The sequence below is a fragment of the Pangasianodon hypophthalmus genome, chromosome 3 (genome assembly GCF_027358585.1).
Source record: "Pangasianodon hypophthalmus isolate fPanHyp1 chromosome 3, fPanHyp1.pri, whole genome shotgun sequence".
NCBI classification, from domain to species: domain Eukaryota; kingdom Metazoa; phylum Chordata; class Actinopteri; order Siluriformes; family Pangasiidae; genus Pangasianodon; species Pangasianodon hypophthalmus.
In genome coordinates, this window is record NC_069712.1 from 19,674,838 (window position 1) to 19,697,182 (window position 22,345).

The 22,345-nt window shown below is 39.7% G+C and overlaps 1 protein-coding gene across 4 annotated transcripts; it reads left to right on the forward strand.

The window, feature by feature from the left end:
• The first annotated feature begins 497 nt into the window (after nucleotides 1–497).
• Nucleotides 498–21,762, forward strand: rab11fip5a (RAB11 family interacting protein 5a (class I)). 4 transcript variants are annotated; one of them, XM_034302903.2, is made up of 6 exons: nucleotides 498–580; nucleotides 8,727–9,238; nucleotides 9,550–10,294; nucleotides 14,941–17,730; nucleotides 18,449–18,578; nucleotides 18,930–21,762. In XM_034302903.2, exons 1-6 carry the CDS (start codon nucleotides 564–566, stop codon nucleotides 19,185–19,187), a joined length of 4,452 nt encoding a protein of 1,483 aa, XP_034158794.2. In that variant the 5' UTR covers nucleotides 498–563; the 3' UTR covers nucleotides 19,188–21,762. The 4 variants fall into 4 exon arrangements, with proteins under 4 accessions (XP_034158794.2, XP_026795718.3, XP_026795727.3 ...); XM_026939917.3 differs by lacking the exon at nucleotides 498–580 and adding an exon at nucleotides 657–1,428; XM_026939926.3 differs by lacking the exon at nucleotides 498–580 and adding an exon at nucleotides 658–1,428 and having other exon boundaries at nucleotides 15,172–17,730.
• The last annotated feature ends 583 nt before the right edge of the window (nucleotides 21,763–22,345 follow it).

The window sequence follows — 22,345 nt, forward strand, 5'->3', positions numbered from 1 at the left end:
ACACAGTGAGTTAATGTATTATCTATTGATTTTAAATGTGATATTATGTTGTCTTGTGCTGCTCTTCATGAAACCGTGGGGAGATGATATGTGCATGACTAGACTCGAAAAACTGGGCTGTAGCCTAAAGCTTAATGTAAACTATGCACATAGCCACGCTCGGATTTTAGCTAACTTGCCCCTAACTGCACCCAGATGATAAACCTGGCCAGGCACTGTAGCTTTCAACATTCTAACGTGCTCTGCCTTCATGCACACTGCAGGGCCTGTCTTCGGCTTTTTGGCAGGTGAGCCAGTGGTGGCTTTCAGTCAGTGCATCTTCGAAAAGTCTGTCCTTGTTCACTAAGTGTCTCATTACCGCCACCTGGAACAGCATGTCATTATAAGGCAAAACAAGGGAATTCCCCAGCAGGACCTCTGCCGGTGTAGGCATTTTGAATTTTTTAGCACTGCAAAAAAAAAAAAAAAAAGACTTTTTAAAGAGTAGTAGCCTACGAGAGCATCTAGTGGGAGTTTGGAATGAAATCTAAAACACTGCATCCCATGCAGCATATGGCCGGAGTATGCCAAACAAGCCCGGGTAATACAGTATTAAATACTAGTACTAGAAACAGTGGCATACTATTTTGACATACTGTGCAGTAGGGTAGTATGCGCTAGTATGCGGGGACGGACCCGCGCGGAGCTTTCCGGTACTTCCTCGTGTTGCGGGAGGATAAAGCAGTGACGTCGGCGGACTGATTCGGTGGCAACAGCGCCGCAAAGGCAAGACTCCTCGGCCGAGCTGGAGAGAGATACGACGCGAAACACACACACACACACACACACACCGGGAGAACGTGATTGATACATTTATCTGAGGCAGGCAGTCTCATACCGTAGCAGGCGTACCCTCTGACAGAAATCATGCTTTGTCGCGGGGAAAGAGATTGAGGCTGACGCTCACTCTGCTGCAGCAGCGCAGTACTCGGGCTTCACGCGACGGTGCTAGACTTGTAACGTCACCGTCCGTCCCGCGGTCTATGTCTCGGAGCCGCGAGCACGCGCGCCCATGGCCTCGGTAAACAGGGACGAGGAGCAGCGATGGGTGCCGACGCACGTGCAGGTGCTGGTGATCCGCGCCCGCGGGCTCCGCGCCAAGGGCAAGCACGGCACGAGCGACGCGTACGCCGTGGTGCAGCTCGGCAAGGAGAAGTACTCCACATGCGTGATGGAGAAAACCACGGAGCCCGAATGGGGCGAGGAGTGCTCATTCGAGCTGCAGCCTGGAGTGCTGGAGAACGCGGGCCGCGACGCACACCCGGCGGGCACCTGCGACCTCACCTTCACCATCATGCACCGCGCGCTCATCGGCCTTGACGTGTTCCTGGGCCAGACCGTGATCGCTTTGGACAAGGCGTTCCGTGAGCGTGCGTGCATGAGAAACGAGTAGGTTTATTTGCCTTTAGGTTGGCTGTTTGCTTATTTGCTTGTTTACTTTAGTCGTGTCAGTAGTTCCGTGTTCCTGCACAAAAAATCGCAGTAAGGTTTTGTTGTATTGGTAAAGGTGATGGATATGATAGCCGGTGCGTTTGCCTGGTTTTCAGTTTATGTGAGAAGAGCGATCTAGCTTAGAGAGAGAGAGAGAGAGTGCTGCAATCCACTCCGCAGTCACGCCCTCCTTCATACAGCTCGCAGAGGGAGGATTGTGAAGGAGGCCTCCGGACAGTTCCTGATACCATCTGATCAGCAGCATGGTGAAGTCTATAGTGTATCTATTCATCATGTGTGTTCTCCAGAGAAAGTGTTAGCCTCAAGGTCACAGCATAAATAGAGGGACCCCTTACAGATGCAGAGACTAGACTTTCCGGTTTCTAATGTGGAAATGATGAGCATCCTGTTCTCACAGAACCCACGTTCTCCTCTATCACCTTTTGCGTTCTATAAATTTAAGCTACCTTTAAGCCTACACAGGCAGTCCTCATCAGTGATGTAGTCCAGTCTGAAAGTGGAATACTAAATGATAATTAGAAGTTACAAAGCAGCTTGTATACTAAGTCTGGATGGCACTGACTATGCCACTGGTGACATAAGGTCATGTGGTGTCTTTATGATTGGACTTTTCTCAAAACAGGTCGCTCATATTTGTTTTCTCATACAGAGGTCTAATGCTAAACAAACTGCTTAGAGCGTACACCACTGGACTCTACTTGCTTTGAGGATACAGTGGTGTATGTCTGTAGGTAATCTGCATTTTGATCGAAATACCAGTTTCCAGTATATTACATAGCATACTTGTTAATCTACAGTACATTGCAGTGTTTACCTCTGCCAGAGGCTACAGTACAGTAGCTTGAAAAAAAGCTTTTTGGTATATAGTAGCCTGGTAGAAGAAGCTTTGTTATACTCCACTTCTAATCTAACATTCCTGTTCTAACTAAAGAAGTTGTAATTGTGCATGAGCAGTTAGTGATGATTAGAACTGGGTGTGCTGGATGTACAGGAATGGGGCTGGGCACTGCTGAACTAAACATAATAAAGTAATACATTGTAAGGTTTTACTTTACCATGCTAGTCATACAATAACATTCCAATGAACCACAAGCTTGACAATTGTGTATATTTTACATAAAGGCAATGCAAGTGATTTTAGGTTCATCTGTGTTAGTCCGTTCAGTCACAGTATGTGCCAATATAATTTGTGACCTTTTTATTATAACATTCTATTTTGACATATAGACCATCAAAGTTGTGAATCGCCAGTTAGCAAAGCTCGAAGGTACTGAAATCTGCTTTCCAACGTTATGTCCAATTTATAGTATGAAAATTCAATTGCAAAATATTCAATTAATTTAACCACTGCCAGATGCAGATGCAGACCTCTTTATGGTCAATTATACTTTTGGGTTTTACTTTTCTCAGTGTATTTTCAGAAATGTAAGACATTTCACTTGAAAATTTGAAGTTACTCCTAAACTAGATGTAACCTTAATAGCCATTTTAAAACATTTAACAATGTAGTCATATTGAAATACATTAAAACGTAAGGTATATTCTTCGCAAATACACACACACACACACACATACACACACAGAATCCAGGTTACACTGGAAGGATTCTGGTTATTAAGGATAAAGCATGTAGCTGACTAATGTAGGTAATATTTAATGCTGTTATCTGATGTCAGTTACATATATTAGGTTTTTTTCTGCACTGAAGACTATTGTACCAGAATGTTTACATGTCTTAGAATAGAGTAAAACAAGTCCAATCCTGGTTTTTATACTTGCTTTTTGTCAGACTCTTTGAATATATACGAACCCCTCTACGGCTAAAAGTTTTTTCTTCCGCTGGCTCAAAACTTTGAGGCTTCAGCTCGACTGTCTTTTGTCAGTATGAAAATATAACATGGCTGTTGACTGGCTACAGCATCTGGATGAGGATTGGCTGCCATATAGAAGCTTGGAAATCCAAGTTTATCTGTGAATCTGGAGATCTTTGTATTTTTTCAAATGATAACAATATTTTTCAAAATGGAAAAAAATAACACCACAGTAAATTGAAATTTCCTCTAATGATGGAGCTTATGTGGTTGACTAATTCTTTAACAAAATGACAGACAGAACCATAATAATACTAATGTCACAAATTGAAACACAAGTTAGATCCTGCAGCCTTACCTGTTGGCCACTGTCTAACATACACTTACCATCCACTTTATTAGGGACACCTTTACACCTGCACATTTATGCAGTTATCCAATCAGCCAATCATGCAGCAGCAGTGCAATGCATAGTGTCATGCAGATACAGGTCAAGAGCTTCAGGTAATATTCACATCACACATCAGAATGAAGTAAAACGTGATCTTAGTGAGTTTAACCGTGGCATGATTGTTGGTGCCAGATGGGCTGGTTTGGGTATTTCAGAAACTGTTAATCTCTTGGGATTTTCACACACAACAGTCTCTAGAGTTTACACAGAATGGTGCAAAAAATAAGAACATCCTGTATGCCGAGACTCTGTAGACTGAAACAGCTTGTTGATGAGGGAGATCAGTGGAGAATGACTAGACTGGTGTGAGCTGACAGGAATTTTATAGTAACTCAAATAAGCACTCATTACATCTGTGGTGAGCAGAAAAGCATCTCAGAATGCACAACACATCAAACCTTGAGGTGGATGGGCTACAACAGAACAAGACCACATCAGGTTCCACTTCTGTTAGCCAAGAACAGGAATCTGAGGCCATCATGGACACAGGCTCACCAAAACTGGACATTTGAAGACTGGAAAAAGACCAGGTGATTTTTTTTCTTCTAATCTTCAACTGTCCAACTGTTTGGGTGAGCCAGTGGCCATGATAGCCCCGGATTCCTGTTCTTGGCTGACAGGAGTGGAACCCGATCTGATCTTCTGCTGTTATAGCCCATCCACCTCAAGGTTTGATGTTTTCCCTGCTGCTCATGCTGCTTGTAAAGAGTGATTATTTGAGTTACTATATCCTTCCTGGCAGCTCAAACCAATCTGGCCATCTTCTTCTGACCTCTGTTATCAACAAGGCATTTCTACCCACAGAACTCACTCAATGTTTTTTGTTGTTTGCACCATTCTGTAAACTCTAGATACTGTTGTGTGTGAATCCCAAGAGATCAGCAGTTTCTGAAATACTCAAACCAGCCCATCTGGTATCAATAACCATGCCACAGTTAAAGTCATAGAGATCACAAACATTCTGATGTTTGATGTGAATGTTAACTGAAGCACTTGTACTGAAGCTCTTGTCCTGTATCTGTATGATTTAATGCATTGCACTGCTGCCAAATGATTGGCTGACTGGATAACTACATAAATGTGCAAGTGTACAGGATGTCTCTAAAAAACTGGATAGTGAATGTATGCATGATGGTATTAAGCTAATTTGTGGCTCTAGCAATGATTGTGCCCAGTTGCAGTACCATCCATGTTCATGTTCATTATAGTCATTGTTTATTAAGAATTTACCTTTTGTTTACTGTAGGTATTATGGCAAATTAGTATGGGGCAGTACAGTTAGACAGACAAAATGGGCCTCATTTATTAAGCTGGATACAAACTGATTTATTTGTAAATCGTTCATACAAGCATTTACACACGAAATTTGGTATTCATGAAAATCCTGTAATTTCAGAAGAACATTTGTATCCTACTCGTACTCCTGAGTGTGTGCAAATTTACACATAAGAAGACTAATTAATATAAACCTTGATTGATCAGCTCCTGGCTGAAAGTCGCTGAGACACTTTGCTTTGTCTAAAATCAGCAGCTTCCCTGTGTGACGTGCTTGGTGTCCACGATCACCTGGGTATGGTAGAAAGATATTTTTTTCTCTGTTTTCATGTCAAACCATTTTCTGTTACACTGTTAAATAATACATATTTTTATGGGCATAGATGTGAGTCAAATTAACTTTCACATTATCTGTTCTTTTTTGCCGTATACTTGTCATTTCAGCTCTGTGACCTTTTCCTTTTATGGAGTTTCGCGGGCGTCACCAAATGCAAATCCGCTGTGCCATGCAAGCACCTGGTAATTTACGAGTGACTTGGTATTCATTAGCATACATATGCGAGTACAAATAAAATTATTGGTTCTGAAATTTTTCTAAACCGGTGAACGTTTTTATTTTGGTTTGGCCAAAACCTTGAGACAGCTGTTCCTCACCACTTCCTTTGCATGTCTGGGAAATAGTAAATCAAGTTGGTTGGTGACTAATGGAAGAAATAAGTACATGTACTAAGAAATATGTTGTGTGTGTGTGTGTGCTTTGCATGCTTGTTTCTCTGCAGTATGTGGTTACTCTTTTACTGTATGACTGTGTGTGTGAGTCACGCTTGGTAATTTCTGTGTTGTGTTGGTGTTTTCCTGGATATGGAGATATGGATGTATGTAGGCTAGGATGTTGATAGTTTGAGTGCCTGTGAGAAAGTATAGCATGGTATCTTAAACATCGACATGGCAATTAGCAGTATACTGCACACTATTTTAAATATGGTATTTGGTATTTTAATGATCAACACTCATTTGAGGGTTAAAGCCACTATTTTCCATGATTTCCTGTCCTGGCATTTGTGGTGTGGCTTCATATTCTTAAGATAAATGTTCACCATGTCTAACAAAATTGGGTGGAGTGTGATTGGGTGGAATGTTTAAAGAGGAAATGAAATGAGCATATCTACAGAATTTGGCAGACTTACCTATCTAGAGCGAATAATAATAAAAAAAAATCATTCTAGTGTAAGTAGGTCAGACTCTAACAATACAATTAAGCTAAAACCCTGAGTATGGATGTAGGTGATACTGAAGTCAAAAGAGCCAGGCAGATAGTACACTAAAATGACAACCCTTACAAGACAAAATTGTCTGCATATTTCCCTTAATAGGTTTTGGTTCCATTCCATACACAGACATTTTAGCAATTAAACACAGTGTTATTTTGGCTAAAGCTGCAGGATAAGAATGATCAGCAGTTCTGATTCCAGCATTAAAGTCTACTCTCTAGATGTAGCCAAGTTTAAGATCTACACTTATGCTAATAGTGTGTGTGTGTGTGTGGGTGTGTATACATAAGCAAAGAGAGAAGCAGGTGTAAAATTCTCAAAGGAAGTAAAAACTGCACTTGAAAGCTTGCTAGACATGAATAAATGTGAACTGGTTTGCATTTTTCTTTCCAGGGTCCTGCTCCCCTTTTACTCTAGTGACAGTATATAGGAATGAAGGTCTAAGACATTGGTGCTAACCCCAGCTGTGTGTGTGTGGGTGTGAGTGACAGTGACTGTAATGGTGTCATGTGTGCATTGATGCAGCTGTGAGCAGAAAGAGAAATTTGTAGCATTTTCTTGCAGCATGGTTATATTAATCTCTGGGCTCATTACATTATGAAAGTAATGTTAAATGTAATGCTAAATGTGTGCATGCATATATTGCACATTTGTGCAGATCAGTACTGCTGATCAGCATTAAACTGAGCTTTTGATGCTTGTTATGCATGTGTACATAGCTACACCTAGCTGTGATATACAATGAGTCATTTTAACACAGCCTGCCTAAAGCAAGATAAGAAGACTAGGAAGCCATATTGCATCTGTACATTTATGGCATTTCACCCACAGATAAGTGTACAGTTAGCATTCAACTGGTAGAGCAAAGAATGAATGACAAACCAAGAAAAATTTGTTAAAGCTCCATTATGCTTGTTAAACACATGCTGTGAAGGATGAAGGCAATAAAGCCCATCTCATCATATTGAAGAAAATGTGATCCACCTTTATAAAAAGCATATTATTGAGATATAATAGGTAAGAGGATTGTTGCATATCCTGTTGTCTCTGTTATTAAAAAAATGGAGTATTTTATAGCTAGTTCCATGTGTATAATGATGAATGAACCAATAGAAATGGTCTAAAATGTGGAATACAATCTTCTAAGTCTGTTAACTAGGAATGCTACTATTTTCTCATAGAATCATTAATCATTGTTCTTATAACATTATACTTTTCAGAATTATTTAATCATTCTAGATGTTTATTTATAACTTCATATTGACTTTAGTAAATAATTGTTTATAGTGTCATAGCATATATTGGGTTTGGTATAAGTAACACATTTGCAAACTGTTGTATGAGGTAAGTTAACACCCCCCACCCACCCACACACACACACACACACACACACACACACACACACACACACACACACACACACACCCACACACCCATAGGAAGTGCATCAGCAATTTTTCTAGTTTTCATCTTGAGGCTTCATCTTAGGCTAGTTAACAATTATATTAAATTGACTGAGTTGATTCACATGATATTGTTTCAACCTTTACCGGTTTAGTGATCTACTTCCCTTCTTTGCAGATCTAATCACTGTTGGGTTCAGCAGTACATTTCTGAGCATTACCATTATATAATATTGTGTACCATGTGCTTATGCATACAGCAGGTGCAGCTTGAAACTGATAGCTCAGCTTTCAGCTCAGCTAGGTCATGATAGATTTCTCACATTTCCTCCTCAGATAGTCATCATATGTCTCAGCTGGTTAATTTTGTGGCTTCATATACAGGTTCTGTTTTATAAAATAAAATATTTGCTTCTGTGTCCGAAGCCTCTGCATCAGTTCAGCCCTTAGTAGGAGTACTCATTAACTGCTTTAAAAAATAAAGTTATAAGTATGAAGTTGTCTGAGGATATGAGGATAATTGTTGTTTATGAAGTGTGCACAATCAACCACACATGATGTCCAGCTATATTTCCCAGTAAAACTACGCCAGCATGTCATATGTTTCCCTATTTAAAAAAAAACTTGAACTTGCTACAGAATAAACTTTTTTTATCACAAGTTAGAAAAAATTAAAAGTCTCTGGAAAGCATGTAATGCTTCCAAAGTGAATCCTCTATTTTGGTATTGTGTTTTTTTATGTACCTTAAAAGAGAGCTAGATTCTGCACACAGGTGTAGGCCCCAAGTTTCTTAAAAGACATGTACATGTACTGTGAAATTGAAAAAATGGGGTATTGGGTTGACACAATTACACTTTATGGAGTATAATTAGATTAAACTTAGTTTAACCTTGACTAATTCCTGTTTCCTGTTTGAGAACAGTACGTTGACATATATGATAAAGGAAGGAACAAAAAGAAGGAATAATTGTTCATCTGCTTTTTCTATGTTCATCCTACTAAGCTGCCTATTTTCTCCTGCAGATGGTACAAGCTTCATTCTAAAACTGGCAAAAAGGAGAAAGAAAGAGGGGAGCTTCAGCTAACAGTGCAGTTTACTCGCCATAACCTGACAGCCAGCATGTATGACCTCTCCATGAAGGACAAACCAAGGTCAGCCTTCATTAGGCTGCGTGAGCGCATGCGTGCCCGGAAACGTGGTGGAGATGAAGAGTCTTCCTCAGCCATTGTGCCTGGGGGTTACGGGGCATTAGCGCGCATGCGGGGCCGTCTGCCAAGTGATGGTGGTGGAGAGGAAGACTATGAGGATGACGAAGGAGGGGAGTTGAGGAGGAGTAAAATGAGGAGTTACTTCCTCCATGGAAGATTACGGAAGTCTTCGGACACGCGTTCTAGCACGTCTCTGGGCTCCGAGAGCAGCGAGTCATCTTCCAGAGGGGGCAGCCTTAGCCCAACTGCTGGCATCAGTGTAGTGGTCTCTGACCTCTCCAATTCACCCAGCAACAGCAGCAACCTGACTGCAGACAACAGCCCAGGTACACACACACACACACACACACACACACACAAAATTATTGCTGTATGTGTGAACTGTAAACTTTCCCCATTCACTGTTTAACCTTAATCATTATTCTGGTCCAAAGCTAAACCGGAACTATAATTTGAAAGTTTTCCTTTAAAAAGACTAATCCCAAATTTCTGTAGACTGTTCCAGACCAGTAAAAGATTTTTAATTTTCATATCTTTGGTTACCTATAGACATTTGGTCTTATAGAACGATAAATACACATTCACTTTCTATGGTCTTTAATTCCTCCTCTTCTCTCTCTCTCTCTCTCTCTCTCAGAGCACACAGTAGCCCCCTCACCACTAGTCTCTCCTGTTAGATATGTGTTTGATGAGGTCTGTGACCTTAGCATCCCAGTGCCTCATTCCCTGACCACTGACAGTGATGCCCCCATTCTCCTGCCCTCTGTCTGTGTAAATGGAAATCCAGTGGAGACATCTCCTCTTACTCATCAACCCCCCTCACTGGTACTACAACAACCTAGGCCACAGACAGAGACCGAAAAAGAATCAAAGAAAACTCCTCAGACAAGCCCACCAGAGAAAGGCACACCTACTCAGGCCCAAACAGCCCAGTCCTCAAATATCAAACCTCAACCTAGTCCAGAGTTTCAGACTCAGCAGCCTAAAGTGGAGTCTAAATCCAAGCCTGACTTGCAGTTCCCTGCAGTAGGGCTGCTACAGAAGGGTTCTGCACTCTCTCTGTCCTTGCAGAACCTCTCTCGCCGTAAAGAGGAGCAGCAGGGCGGAGGGCCTGTAGATGGCCGACGCTGGTCCTTTGACAAACCAGGAGAGGAAGAGAAGGCGGCCATTGCTGCAGCACTGGTGCATACTGGGTTGATGGCCGATGAAACAGTGGTGGAGACAGCTGTGTCTGAAAGCGAGATAGAAGGTCAAGGCAAGAAGAAGCGAAGCTTGTTCTCACTTGCGCGGGCTGAAAAAGAGGAAACTGCCCAAGCTCAGCTAGCTGCAGAGGGAAGACACAGAGGCTGGTTCAGTTCTAAGGATCCATACAGTAAACCAAGGTAAAAGGATGTGTATTACTTACTGATTCCATTATAATCATGTGCATATAAATGTGTTCTCAGTGGTTATGACACTATTATCAGCATAGCCACTGCAGATAGGATATCGCCCCATTTAGCACATTCTCTCTTTGCTCCTATACTTTCTACATTTGTACTCAGTGTATTATTTGGCTGTTTGTTTCCTGTTATTAGGTCCCTAAGGATGAGGGACAGATTGTATGGCTGTGTGTGTAGTGTAGCTGTAATTCTTGGTCAGTAATCTTAACTAGCTGCACCAGTGGCATAGCTAGTAATTAATTTGGAGTGGATGATGAAATATACTGTATAAAAATATTGAATTGCAATGTGGTCTGTACAATTATGTATTGATAAGTGTGACAAATTTGGCACAAATTTGTTATTTAATCATTTAAGGTGCGATCTACCATCAACTAATCTTGGTATATTAAGGTCACCATGAGATACCTTTATGACTGCTCAATGACAGTAAAAACATAGTAGTAGTAGAGTAGATATACTATATCTACTAATTGTGGAAAATTACAAATTATATTATAAAACCATATCTAGCATTCTTTTTCTTCTACTGTAGCAAGATGGCTATTAGCTTGCAAACAGAATCAAGAGCAATCCTGATAATATTTCTCCCTGTAACAGCTGTTAGCCAATATAATGTGGTTAAAACAAACTAAGGGACACATTCATTTACGGTTAGATATGGAGGAATTGTAGTGATTACTTCTTGACCTTTTTTTGAACATCATTATAGTGCAATTACTGTGTAGAACAGTGTTATTTGACACCCACACACACACACATGCATATATATATATATATATATATATATATATATATATATATATATATATATATATATATATATATATAAAAAATCTGTGCTGTATAGGTGCTATGTTAACCACCCACAAATAAGCATTTGGAACTATTATAAAATATTTCAGGGAGGTTCAAACCTGAAATCCTCCCAACTATGCCCTTGAGCTGCGCTGATTCTTGTCCCAGGTTAGTATGCTTTTTCTAAGTGGTAAATATGCGAATGTCTTGTGGCTGTTTAAGGAAGATAATGAAGAAAGGAGATTTGGGATAACTGGTAAATCTACTGTCAACTCCAGAACTACTGGCACCCTCTGTGAAAATGAGCAAACGTGAATATACACGCACAGAGCACTCATGTAGCAATAGTACAATGCATAAAATTATGCAGATACTGGGCAGCTTCGTGTAATGTTCACATCAACCATCGGAATGGGGAAAAACGTGATCTCATTGATTTTGACCGTGGTATAATTGTTGGTGCCAGAAGCACTGGTTTGAATATTTCTGAAACTGCTGATCTCCTGGGATTTTCACATACAACAGTCTAGAGATTACTCAGAATGGTGCAATAAAGAAAAACTATCCAGTGAGCACCAGTTCTGCAGACAGAAATGTCTTGTTGATCAGAGAGGTCAATGGAGAATGGCCAGACTGGTTCGAGCTGATAGAACAGCTACAGTAACTCAGATAATCACTCTGTACACTTGTGTTGAGCAGAAAAGCATCTCAGAATGCACAACACATCGAATCTTGAGGTGGATGGGCTACAACAGCAGAAGACAATGTCGGGTTTCTTGTCACTTCTGTCAGCCAAGAACAGAAAGCTGAGGCTGCAGTGGGCACAGACTCACCAAAACTGGGCAGATGAAGATTGGAAAAACGTAGCCTGGTCTGATGAATCTCGATTTTTGCTGAGGGACACAGATGGTAAGGTCAAAATTTGACGCCAACAGCATGAATCTATGGATCCAACCAGCCTTTTGTCAACAGTCCAGGCTGGTGGAGGTGGTGTAACGGTGTGGGGAATGATTTCTTGGCACACTTTTGGCCTGTTAATACCAATCAATCATCACTTGAATGCCACATCCTATTTGAGTATTGTTGCTGACAATTTCCTCATCTTCTAAAGGCTACTTCCAGCATGAGAATGCACCATGTCACAAAGCAAAAGTCATCTTAAACTGGTTTCATGAACATTACAATGAGTTCATTGTTCTTCAGCGGCCTTCCCAGTCACCGGATCCGAGCACTTTTGGGATGTGGTAGAACAGGAGATTCGCAGCATGAAAGTACACCTGAAAAATCTGCATGAATTGCGTGATACAATCATGTCAAAATGGACCAGAATCTCAATGGAATGATTCCAACACCATGTGGAATCAATGCCACAAAGAATTAAAGCTGTTTTGAGAGCAAAGGGGGGCCCTATCTAGTATTAGTATAGTGTTCCTAATAAAATGCTCAGTGAAACATAATACATGCACTGACATACACTACATGATATTTTGGGCTTAAGCTAGGGGACACTATGCTTTTTTATTTTTTCAAATAGCCATATAGATTTTGTCTGAACCTAAAAGTTTTTTTTTCTGCAAAATGCTTGTTTCAAAATGTGCTCAGCACCTTCCAATTCATATTTGGCCATGTTTTCCATTGACAGAGCAACAGCACTGAACTTCTTTTGTAACATCTATCAATGTCAGAGACACTTGTAGGGGGATCTTGGCACACTTCTCCATACAGATCATTTCAAGCTGCATTATATTCTTAGTTTTGTGCATGTTGACAGTTTTCAGGAGGGTTCAAAACCATTGTGAAACAATTATTGTGTCCCATGCTATTGCTGTGTTTATTTGGATGTTTGTTTTGGGTCATTATCTTGTTGAAAGTTTCATCAAGGGCCAGCTATTAACCTCTTGGCAGAGGCATCCAGCTTTTGAGGTAAAATATCAAATTTCGTGATGTTATCAGTTTTCTTAAGAGCCTCTGAGCAACCAGCCACAAAATAGCCCCAAAGTATCAGTGAAAGCATCAATGGTTGTATGTGCTCTTTTGTCCAGTACCTTATATTTACACCACAGGGAAACAGGTCAAGGTAAAAGGCAAGAGCAGTGTTCCGGTATACATTGTTCCCCAAGGACAACTATCTAGTTGCATTTATTTTAAATATTGGTGAGCGTTATCTTTAATTTTGCTGCATGTTTTTTTTAAAGAGAAAAAACTATTATTTAAAAAATTATTTTTTATGAGAATGTTTTTTCATAAAAGTGTCAATTATTCTGGAGTTGATTATGTGTAACTCGCTGAACTGTTACCTTTTTTTGTACATTTATGCTGATTTTGTGTGTTTTGTATATACTCAAGGAAACCCAAAAGATGAACCCAGAAATATGTATGTAATTATTTTCCAGGACGCCGTATCTCTTGTTATTGAATGCCAACCAAACAAGACATTTATGTCTTACTTACTGGTTAATTTTCTGTACATTTTCTGATTATGGACAGTGTTTGAGAGATTCAGTGAAGATGGCTGCTGAAACTCACTGAACAGTCATATTTTCACAGAAATGGAAAATTAAATGAAGGTGTCCTAATTGTACACCAATGTGATTATGATGCATTACAGTACTGAATTATTTTATTCACTGCCCTAAATCACATTTAGACTACAGTTGCCTTCTCATTTATATTCATTCTCTCCATGCTGCTTGGCTCTGCTGCTCTCACTCATTCTTTAATATGGTTGGATGATCATTATGGTGTGTCCTAGCTCTGCAATGCTAGCAGTCTGCAGTGCTGCAAGATAAAGCAGGTCTGGTATGATTCATTTACTTTTACTCATTCTAGGTACACATACTGTGTAGATGTGTGCATGTGTGTTTCTAATATATAAAGAGGTGTCTTTAAATTAGACATATGTTTTTACAGAGAATTGTACCCTGACTCTGTTCTGCGCTGACCTTAACTGAAAGCATTCTAGCCTTCGGTGCTTCATTTTAAGGTTACTTATTAAAATACAAACATGACTACCTAATCTGTTATGTCATCTGACCTGGTTTAATGAGTTATATGATCAGGTATTTCATCATAAAGTGTTTAGGAAAGGCCAGGTTGTTTTACAATTCTTGATAACCTGTAGTGGCTGTGTTTGTTGTACCTGTACAATACAAATCCTTTTGTCATTCTCCTTAAAATGGTAAACAGTATAATGTAAAGCACAATTGGATTATACCTTGTCATATACAGGTATAGGCAGTTTTGTAAGTTACATGTTGATTGTCTTCTTCAATGTATATTTTATTTTGGCATTCACAGACCACTTATTAGGAGGGGTTTTTATCAAAAATGGAGAGATGCACTTGCATAAGATGTTGTTTTAGTGATCAGATTTAAATGTGATTTAAATGTGTCTGCTACTCAAGATGCATAAAACAACCAAGTGTAACCAGGGTATAAGACTCACTGATATGCTACCAGTTAGCCAGGATTCAAGTCTGAATTCTTTGCAATGCTGTAAAATATATGCTGGTGTTGTTAAATATCCTATGCTTCCATCCAGTCATAAAAATATTGTAGTCATCTTTGTTAAAATTGTGTTCATAAATGTACTATTATATACCTTTACTAGCGTAACATTTCAACCATAGCCTTACTCCTGAAAATATATTGCCCCCAAAATTCACAGTACACACAAATACAGTATTTAATGCAGGAAATAATGAGAGATCATTTATATTACTAAAAGTTAAATTGATAACACGGGTATTGTCTCTAATGGGGTGACTATGTGTGCCTTTCATTCACAGCCAGCTGGTTGCTCCTCAGACAGACTGCAGCCCCAGCACAACCCTTCCCCTTTTATCCTTGTCCCCCACTGACCTCTCAGAGGGAATGACTTACCAATACACTAACCCCTTCGCTTCCGCCTCATTCATCTCTCCTGCTAACCCTTTCTTTTCACTACTTAAGCAGAATCCATTTTTCCAGGAGCTGCATACCGTCACTCCTTTAACACCTGCTTTGCCCTTTCTCTGTAGCCCAGCCATCTTTCAAACTGAAGTGCCTGCCTCCAGATCAAGAATCCCCACCCCTCCTCTCCACTCAGTTGAAGCTGGAAATGCAAAGGGAGCCCTAGTGGATGGATCATCACATAATCTTACAAATTCTGTTTGCAGAACTGATACTTCAGATGGCTCTGACAAGTATACTCAATGGCATGATTTCAATGGTGATAGACTGAAACTAAACTCAAAGATTGGTACTCAGAAGATGGCCGTCCTTCCTTCTTCCTACCTGATTGAACCAACTGATCCAACACACACATGTGGTGAAGGTGACCTGATTGTGTCTGATAAAGCTAATGCCCTAGTAAGTCTATGTAATACAACCCCAGCATGCACTTTAATTGTAGATGCACTTTCTGACTTTGAAGATGAAGCTTATTTTATGCGCTATAGTACTCAGAAGGCGGATCTCAATAATTTTGTTCCTCAGGATGCCACAGAATCAGCTTCTGAATTTGACTCCTCATTGACTCATAACTCAAGCATAGAGTTCTCTGAACTCAATGCTCTAGCATGCCCTTACCCTACACTTTCAAACTGCACATTTAATAAGGACAAAGTCAGCGCAGTCTCAGTCTGCCAAATAAATATTACACCAAATGAAATGTCAGTGTTGTCTGTGACTCCTGAAACCTCAGCACTCAATTCTGAATCATTAGATTGTTTAGGCCTGGATGAAAAGTATGAACATGAAACAGTCAAATGCATTTCCTCCAAGAGGCAGACAGATGATGACACTAAAGGGTCTGTAGAAATCCAGAAGACATCTTTGCCTTACTGTAACTTTGATATTCTGGAAGCATCTTCCATTGTAACATCTGAATCTCCAAGCAGTGGTCATAATGTCCTATTGTCAAAGTTCCTCCCAAAAGGACAGAGGAGCTTCAAATCAGATGGTGATATTGGAACAGGAGATGTAGAATTGAAAGAGTCTGCCATTAAAGAAAAAACATGCTTGGATGTCCATCCAGCAACATATCCATTAGGGATGTCCATTCCCTTAGGACCTAGTGACTCTGTGTTACAAGGAATGACAATGGAGAAAGATGCTGTAGGTAATCCAGGTTGTAGATCATTAGACAGAAGTGAAGTTAGTTTTGTTGGGGAAGGTTTTGATATCAAGAACGTAAAGATTCTTATGGATTCTTCTTCTACGGACACAAGCAACATGTCATTTACAAAGGAGAAAGTCAGTGATTCACCACCTAATCCATCTAAGGGAAGTTTCGAGGTTGACCGTTTACCTGAAACCCTCAGTGCACTTTGTGGGGTAGAGACACCAAATGGTAGCAGAGAGACACTATCTTTAGCACTGTCTCCTGGGTATATGCTCTCCCATAGCCTGTATGAGAGTGTAGACTCTGAGCAATACCTCACCTGTATGTCACAGCACAGTTCCCCTACCATTTTCCAACTCTCTCCAGTGGCCAGTCTGGAAAGTGACAATTTTCAAGAAGGCAAGCCAAAATCTGGTTCATCCCAGGAAGTCCTGACAACAAATGACCAATCTCAGAGGACCATTTCAGAACTACAGCAAGACCCAGCTGAGATTTTTCAAGATGCTTTGCCAAAAATTGGAGGTGTTTCTCAATATGATCCTTCAAACCTACCAGTATCTCTTACCTTATTGCCAAAACCTGTCTCTTCACAGAATACTTTAGCAAAAAGTGACATTGTAAAAAAAGCCATAACAGGTACTGTTACAAATGGATCAATACAAAATTATGATCCTCCAATGGACTCAATGATGAACCATGATTTGCTACATGAGAGAATTCCTGATACCTTTGAGCTGATGAGAACAAGGGGAGAGGAAGAACTTTTAATGTTAGATCCTCAAACATTTATGGATAATGATATTTGCTCAACTGAGCCTTATCAGTCCCGCCATGTCCAACGTGATGGTGCTCTAGAGGATCTGGAGATTATCACAGATTTTTGTCAGTCCACTGAGAATATGTGTGTCTCTGATTTTGTATACGAGCCAACCTCTAGCATTACTCAGGACTTGGTTATGACAGATTTGCTCCTGGAGAACATGTTTGTGGCCCAGCATGCTGTGACACATTCTGTTGGCACAAGCCCTGTCACACACCCTGTGCCTAGGGAGACTTGCACAAACATGGAATTGTGTCCTGATTCTATTAAAGCATCACAAATAAGTAAAAATACACAAGCAACAATGACTGCAGCTTTTATTCCACAAGGGGAGCACTTGCACAGCGCTATACACTGGTCTACTGTTCAACCACCTCTCCCTGAACCTTCATCCCTGGACCGACTGACTTCAGGGCATGATCTCTTGATGAGCTCCCCCTTATCTTTGCTTGACCTCTCACCACTAGCCTCATCTACACCACATGTAGCAGTAGGTATTAATAGTCTGCCACTGTCCTCCTTTCCTATGCCCTCTGCTCCAGCAAGATCACTGCCGCATACTGCACTGGCTGCTGCCGCTCTTCCCCCTGTATTTGCTGCATCGCATGATTCTTTCCCTCAGGAAGAACATCAGGTAGCCTGTCACCTCAGCAGGTGAGGCCAAAAGTATGATCTTTGAGATGAAATCAGTTTGAGGGTATGTACGAGTAACGCAGTCTCTCTGCAGATTCTGTTGTACATGTATTTGCATATATATTAAAAAAAACTTATTAAAGAAATAATTAAAATTGTTGAGTGTTCAGATCTGCATGAAATCTGCACTACTCAAACATCATCCCAAATTCTTGTGGTTTGTCATTAAGGAGATGGTTATTAGATTGGTTTAGAGTGTGAGGATGCACTTTAATCTTATTCTTTTTCCTGGCTGGTGTCTTTCTCATGCTTTCAGTCTGAACTTTGCTTTAACTTTCTTTAATTAATGTATAAATCAGACTCTACAATTTATGGGGTCATGTGGTATTTTTATTTGTTGTTGCATTTAACAATAGTTGTGCATTCACTCTGTTTTTCCTTCTTGGTGCATAAACTCCCTCACCTTCCAATTCAGTAATTAATTTCTGATGTTTGCATGCCTTGTGTTATTTCTAGACTCAAAATACACTTTCATTCTCTTGTGGTTTCCGCAGTGGTGGGTGCATAGCTGTCTTTTGCCTGGACCAGGGGACTGTGTGACCGCTTCCTACAATACATTGTTTTCATTTCAGAGATTGCTAATTAAATCTACTGCAATTAATGTGTGGTTTTGATGGTCCTACATTACTGTCAGTGAGTACTTATGTATCTTTGTTTCTCCCATCATCTGGTGTTTTAGTCCGCATCCAGTGAAGCCTTTAACACCTCCAGATGAGAAGAGGTCAGAAGGGCGCTCTGTGCTGGAGAAGCTCAAGTCCACCATTCATCCAGGAAGAGGTCAACAAGGAGACCAGGAATCTGAGAAGAAGGTATGAATAGTTTAGGTATTTAATGTTACTATTACTAAAAATCAAGAATATGCTGCGACAAGAAGGAAAGAACTGCCATTAAACATTTGTAGGGTTACACTGTTACTGCCTTATACTCTAAGGTTAAATGATATAACCTTCAAAGCTTCTATGTAGAACTACTGAGAAAAAGACTGAGTCTTTCCCTGTCAGGAAGGGTTCCAGGTAGAAGCCTTTTAGAAAGCTAAGAATCCTTAACTATGCAAAGAACCCTTGAAAAAAAACATTGAGTGCAGGCAAGCTTTACTAACATGGCTATACTGATTTTTAAAAAAAAATGTTTGTTGTAATGTCTTTTCAACAACTTCTCAGCTCTTGGTGGAGGGTGGAGGCTCCTACTACCATCTGAACCACAGTGAGCTGGTGTCCCTCCTGCTGCAGCGGGATGCCGAACTCCAGCAGGAGAAGAAGGAGTATGAGCGCCGTGGCTTGTTGCTAGAGAAGCGGGAGGTGGAGATTAAGAAGATGAAAGTTTTAATCCGAGATCTAGAGGATTACATTGACACTCTGCTAGTCCGCATTATGGAACAAACGCCTGCACTGTTGCAAGTACGTTCCAAAATGAAATGACCCGATAGAGATTCAGCAAACATTTCACTGTCACTTCACAAATCTTCCACAATCCCTGGGCAGAAGTTGCAACCCTGCACTGCTACTGCTACCATGTAAATGTAGAATGAAGCATTATTGAACAGGCACAGAAAAGATATATTTGGCATTCTTTGCTGTCTCAAAATACAGTGTCTACCTATGTGAGCCTCCCATGCGTGGCCAGGTGCACCCACCCCTTCCCTTCTTGACTCCCACAATTCTTATTCTTATAAGAATTTCTGAGAAATTTTACTTAGTTGATGCTCACCTCCTCTAAGCAGATGGACAGGTGCACCTGTCCAGCTAGTTACCAAAGTTGCCTGTCAGTCAAAGGAAGGTGTGGTCTGGTTTTTGGATAATTGGGTGAATAGTCTTTGCTGCTTGAAATAATGCGTTATCCAAATGTTCTCTTTTGTTCTTCCATTCTCCTCACATTAATGGGACCTATCTCATTTAAGCTCATAAAACTATGCTGCTTGAACAGGCCAATTCTATAGATGTCAAATTAGTAGTTAAAAAAAAAAAAAAACTGCAAAAGAAAGCAGAATTGGTCAATTCACATCTGCTTGTGCCTCATGTCATGTCTTCCGCACTTTACTGATAAGCATAAGAGTAGAGGCACACGTTAACCTGCTGGTTCCTCAGTCTGTGTCTGACCAGTCCCACTCCCATCCTGCTCGAGCTAACACACACACATTGCTGCCACTGCTTTCAGGTGTAATGAACAGGATATATACTGTTCTTACTGCATATATGCCACTCTGGTGAAATGCCAAATGCTGCCTTATCATATGTCTCTGTTCTGTTATTGGTGAAATCATCACTTTTCAGCTCTGTACCTTACCTTGAAGTGTGACTGTAAGGGACTGTGTGTTCAGACCTGATTACCAACAGACTGTTAGGTTAAATCAGGTAATGTCATAGGCTATTACTGCCTCAGTGTTGAGCGATGAACAAACAGTACTTTCTATAAGGGAGGTGGATGATTATGGAATACTAAATGCCAGAAGTTTCCTATAATTCAGTGTTACAGTATTCCCAGTGCAGCCATGGCTCCGGCCTGTGTCAATGTGCCTGCAGTGTTTTTCTGATTTTACTCGGATGTTGCCACTGTCAGTGTTTTTTGCAGCATAGCACCATCTGTAGTTGTGTGGTAGCAGCCTGTGTAACAGCACTTTCAAACCACACATACACTTAATTAAATGGTTCTTCCTCAAAAGCATAAGTACTGAGCAAACACAAATACATGCACATATACACTGCACTAGCTCATTCTCTGAACCTAAGATATTTACAGTATTCCTGTGCTACTGTAATTCTTATAGTCCAGCTAAGCTAGAAAATCAGAGATCAATATATTACATGTAACTTGTCAAAAACGTACAATTAGACGCACTTAAGGTTTCACATGTTCTGCCTCTTACTGAATTATGATCTCTAGCTCTTAGGTTGTGATTGATTATATAAATTGAATGACTTAGACTGGTATGGTACTGTGTCGTTTGAGTGGACTCATGGAATATTAATGTCAGTCAGAGACTAAAGTTTACAATTCTTAATAAACCTGTTGTTTTACCTTTGTATGTCCTTATTTAAAGGATATAATATTTAAGCTTTGTTTTCTTTTTTCCTTTTTTCTTTTTTGCCCTTTAATTTGCTGTTCCACAGAGGTTATGTAAAGTTCTATTATCTGTTCTAAATTCACTTTTGTGTCACTTTTACTTTCTTACCTTTTGTTCCATTTTATCATCTATTGAAGTTGTTTATTTATTTTTCCTTTTAGGTTTTACTGCCTTTTATTTTTATGCCCTGGTGGAGAATATGCTGTTCTGTCAAACTGTGTTCGTCAAGATGTTTTCACGTTTTCTCTTTAGAAGTCTTATAATGTAGGAAGCAATAGTGCAGAGTGCTAGAGAACTGTGAAAAGCCAGATACAGCCTGCAGTCCAGTTAGGAGGAACAAGTGCCCTTGACTTAATGTCATGTTGTAGAATGTGTCGGTGGAATGAGTATAGAAACCATTATTTGTGATTTTAATTGTTAATTTGTGAATCAAAGCTGCATTTCTGTCGCAGAACCTCTGGTAAGTTTGAAAATAAAAACAATTATTTGTGTTTATTCCATTCCTACACTTTTGTTCCTGTAATTCTAAAAAAGATAATTTACCATTATCCTTATTTTATTTGAAATAAAATGGGCTATCACACTGCATTATAACAGTTGATTTGTATATAGTAACAGTTACATACATAGTTGAATTTGTTGCGTTTCTCTTTTGATTTCATGAATCTATGAATTTATAGACAGGACAGGTCCAGGTGAAGCTCATGGATGCTGACTACTCCTCAGTAATGTTTCATTTTTAAATCAAGTCTTTCTCTGAGGTGCTGTTCTTTGGGATGTCCAGGTTGTCTTATGCCTGTCCCTAGATGGTAACCGTTTGCTTGTTTGATTATTGTATTGATAATCGTATTGATAATCGAAAGGGAACACTAAAATCAGATCTCTGATTTGTCCTTTTGCATCTCTCAATGAAATAAACTCTTTTCACTTTGGGATGGCATTTTGGATGTTTTTTGTAAATCTTGTGTGGTCAATGGGGGGATGAGTAAATTTGAAGTGATATTGTTTAGTTTTGTATTGGTATATAACAGCATGTCATACAGCTTACAGTGCAAATATAATTTTAAAAAAAAGGCCAAATAGTGGCCAAGATTTAATTATTGTGAAAAAAAAATCTTATAGTGATATGCATATCAGTAGATCAATATATATATTTTATTGGTAGACACCTTAATAATTTTTAATCAAATCCAGAATACACCAGAATACTTGTTTAATTCACTTAATAGTTGGCCCAACATAGCTGAATTAAATGGCTGGTTTTATTTATCATTTTAAGCTAAAATGGACCAATCAGTAAAATATTTTTTCCCCTCAATAAACTAGTTATTTCCCATCTCTCAACATTTTGTATTATAGAGGTCATACACAACATGGATAATTAAATAATACTTCCCAATGATTATGATAATATAATCAACCTTCTATAAAATTTACAAAAAATTTTGACTGTTTGGCCAAAAGATACGGACACCTAATCATATGTACTTGATGAACATCCCATTCCAAAACCAT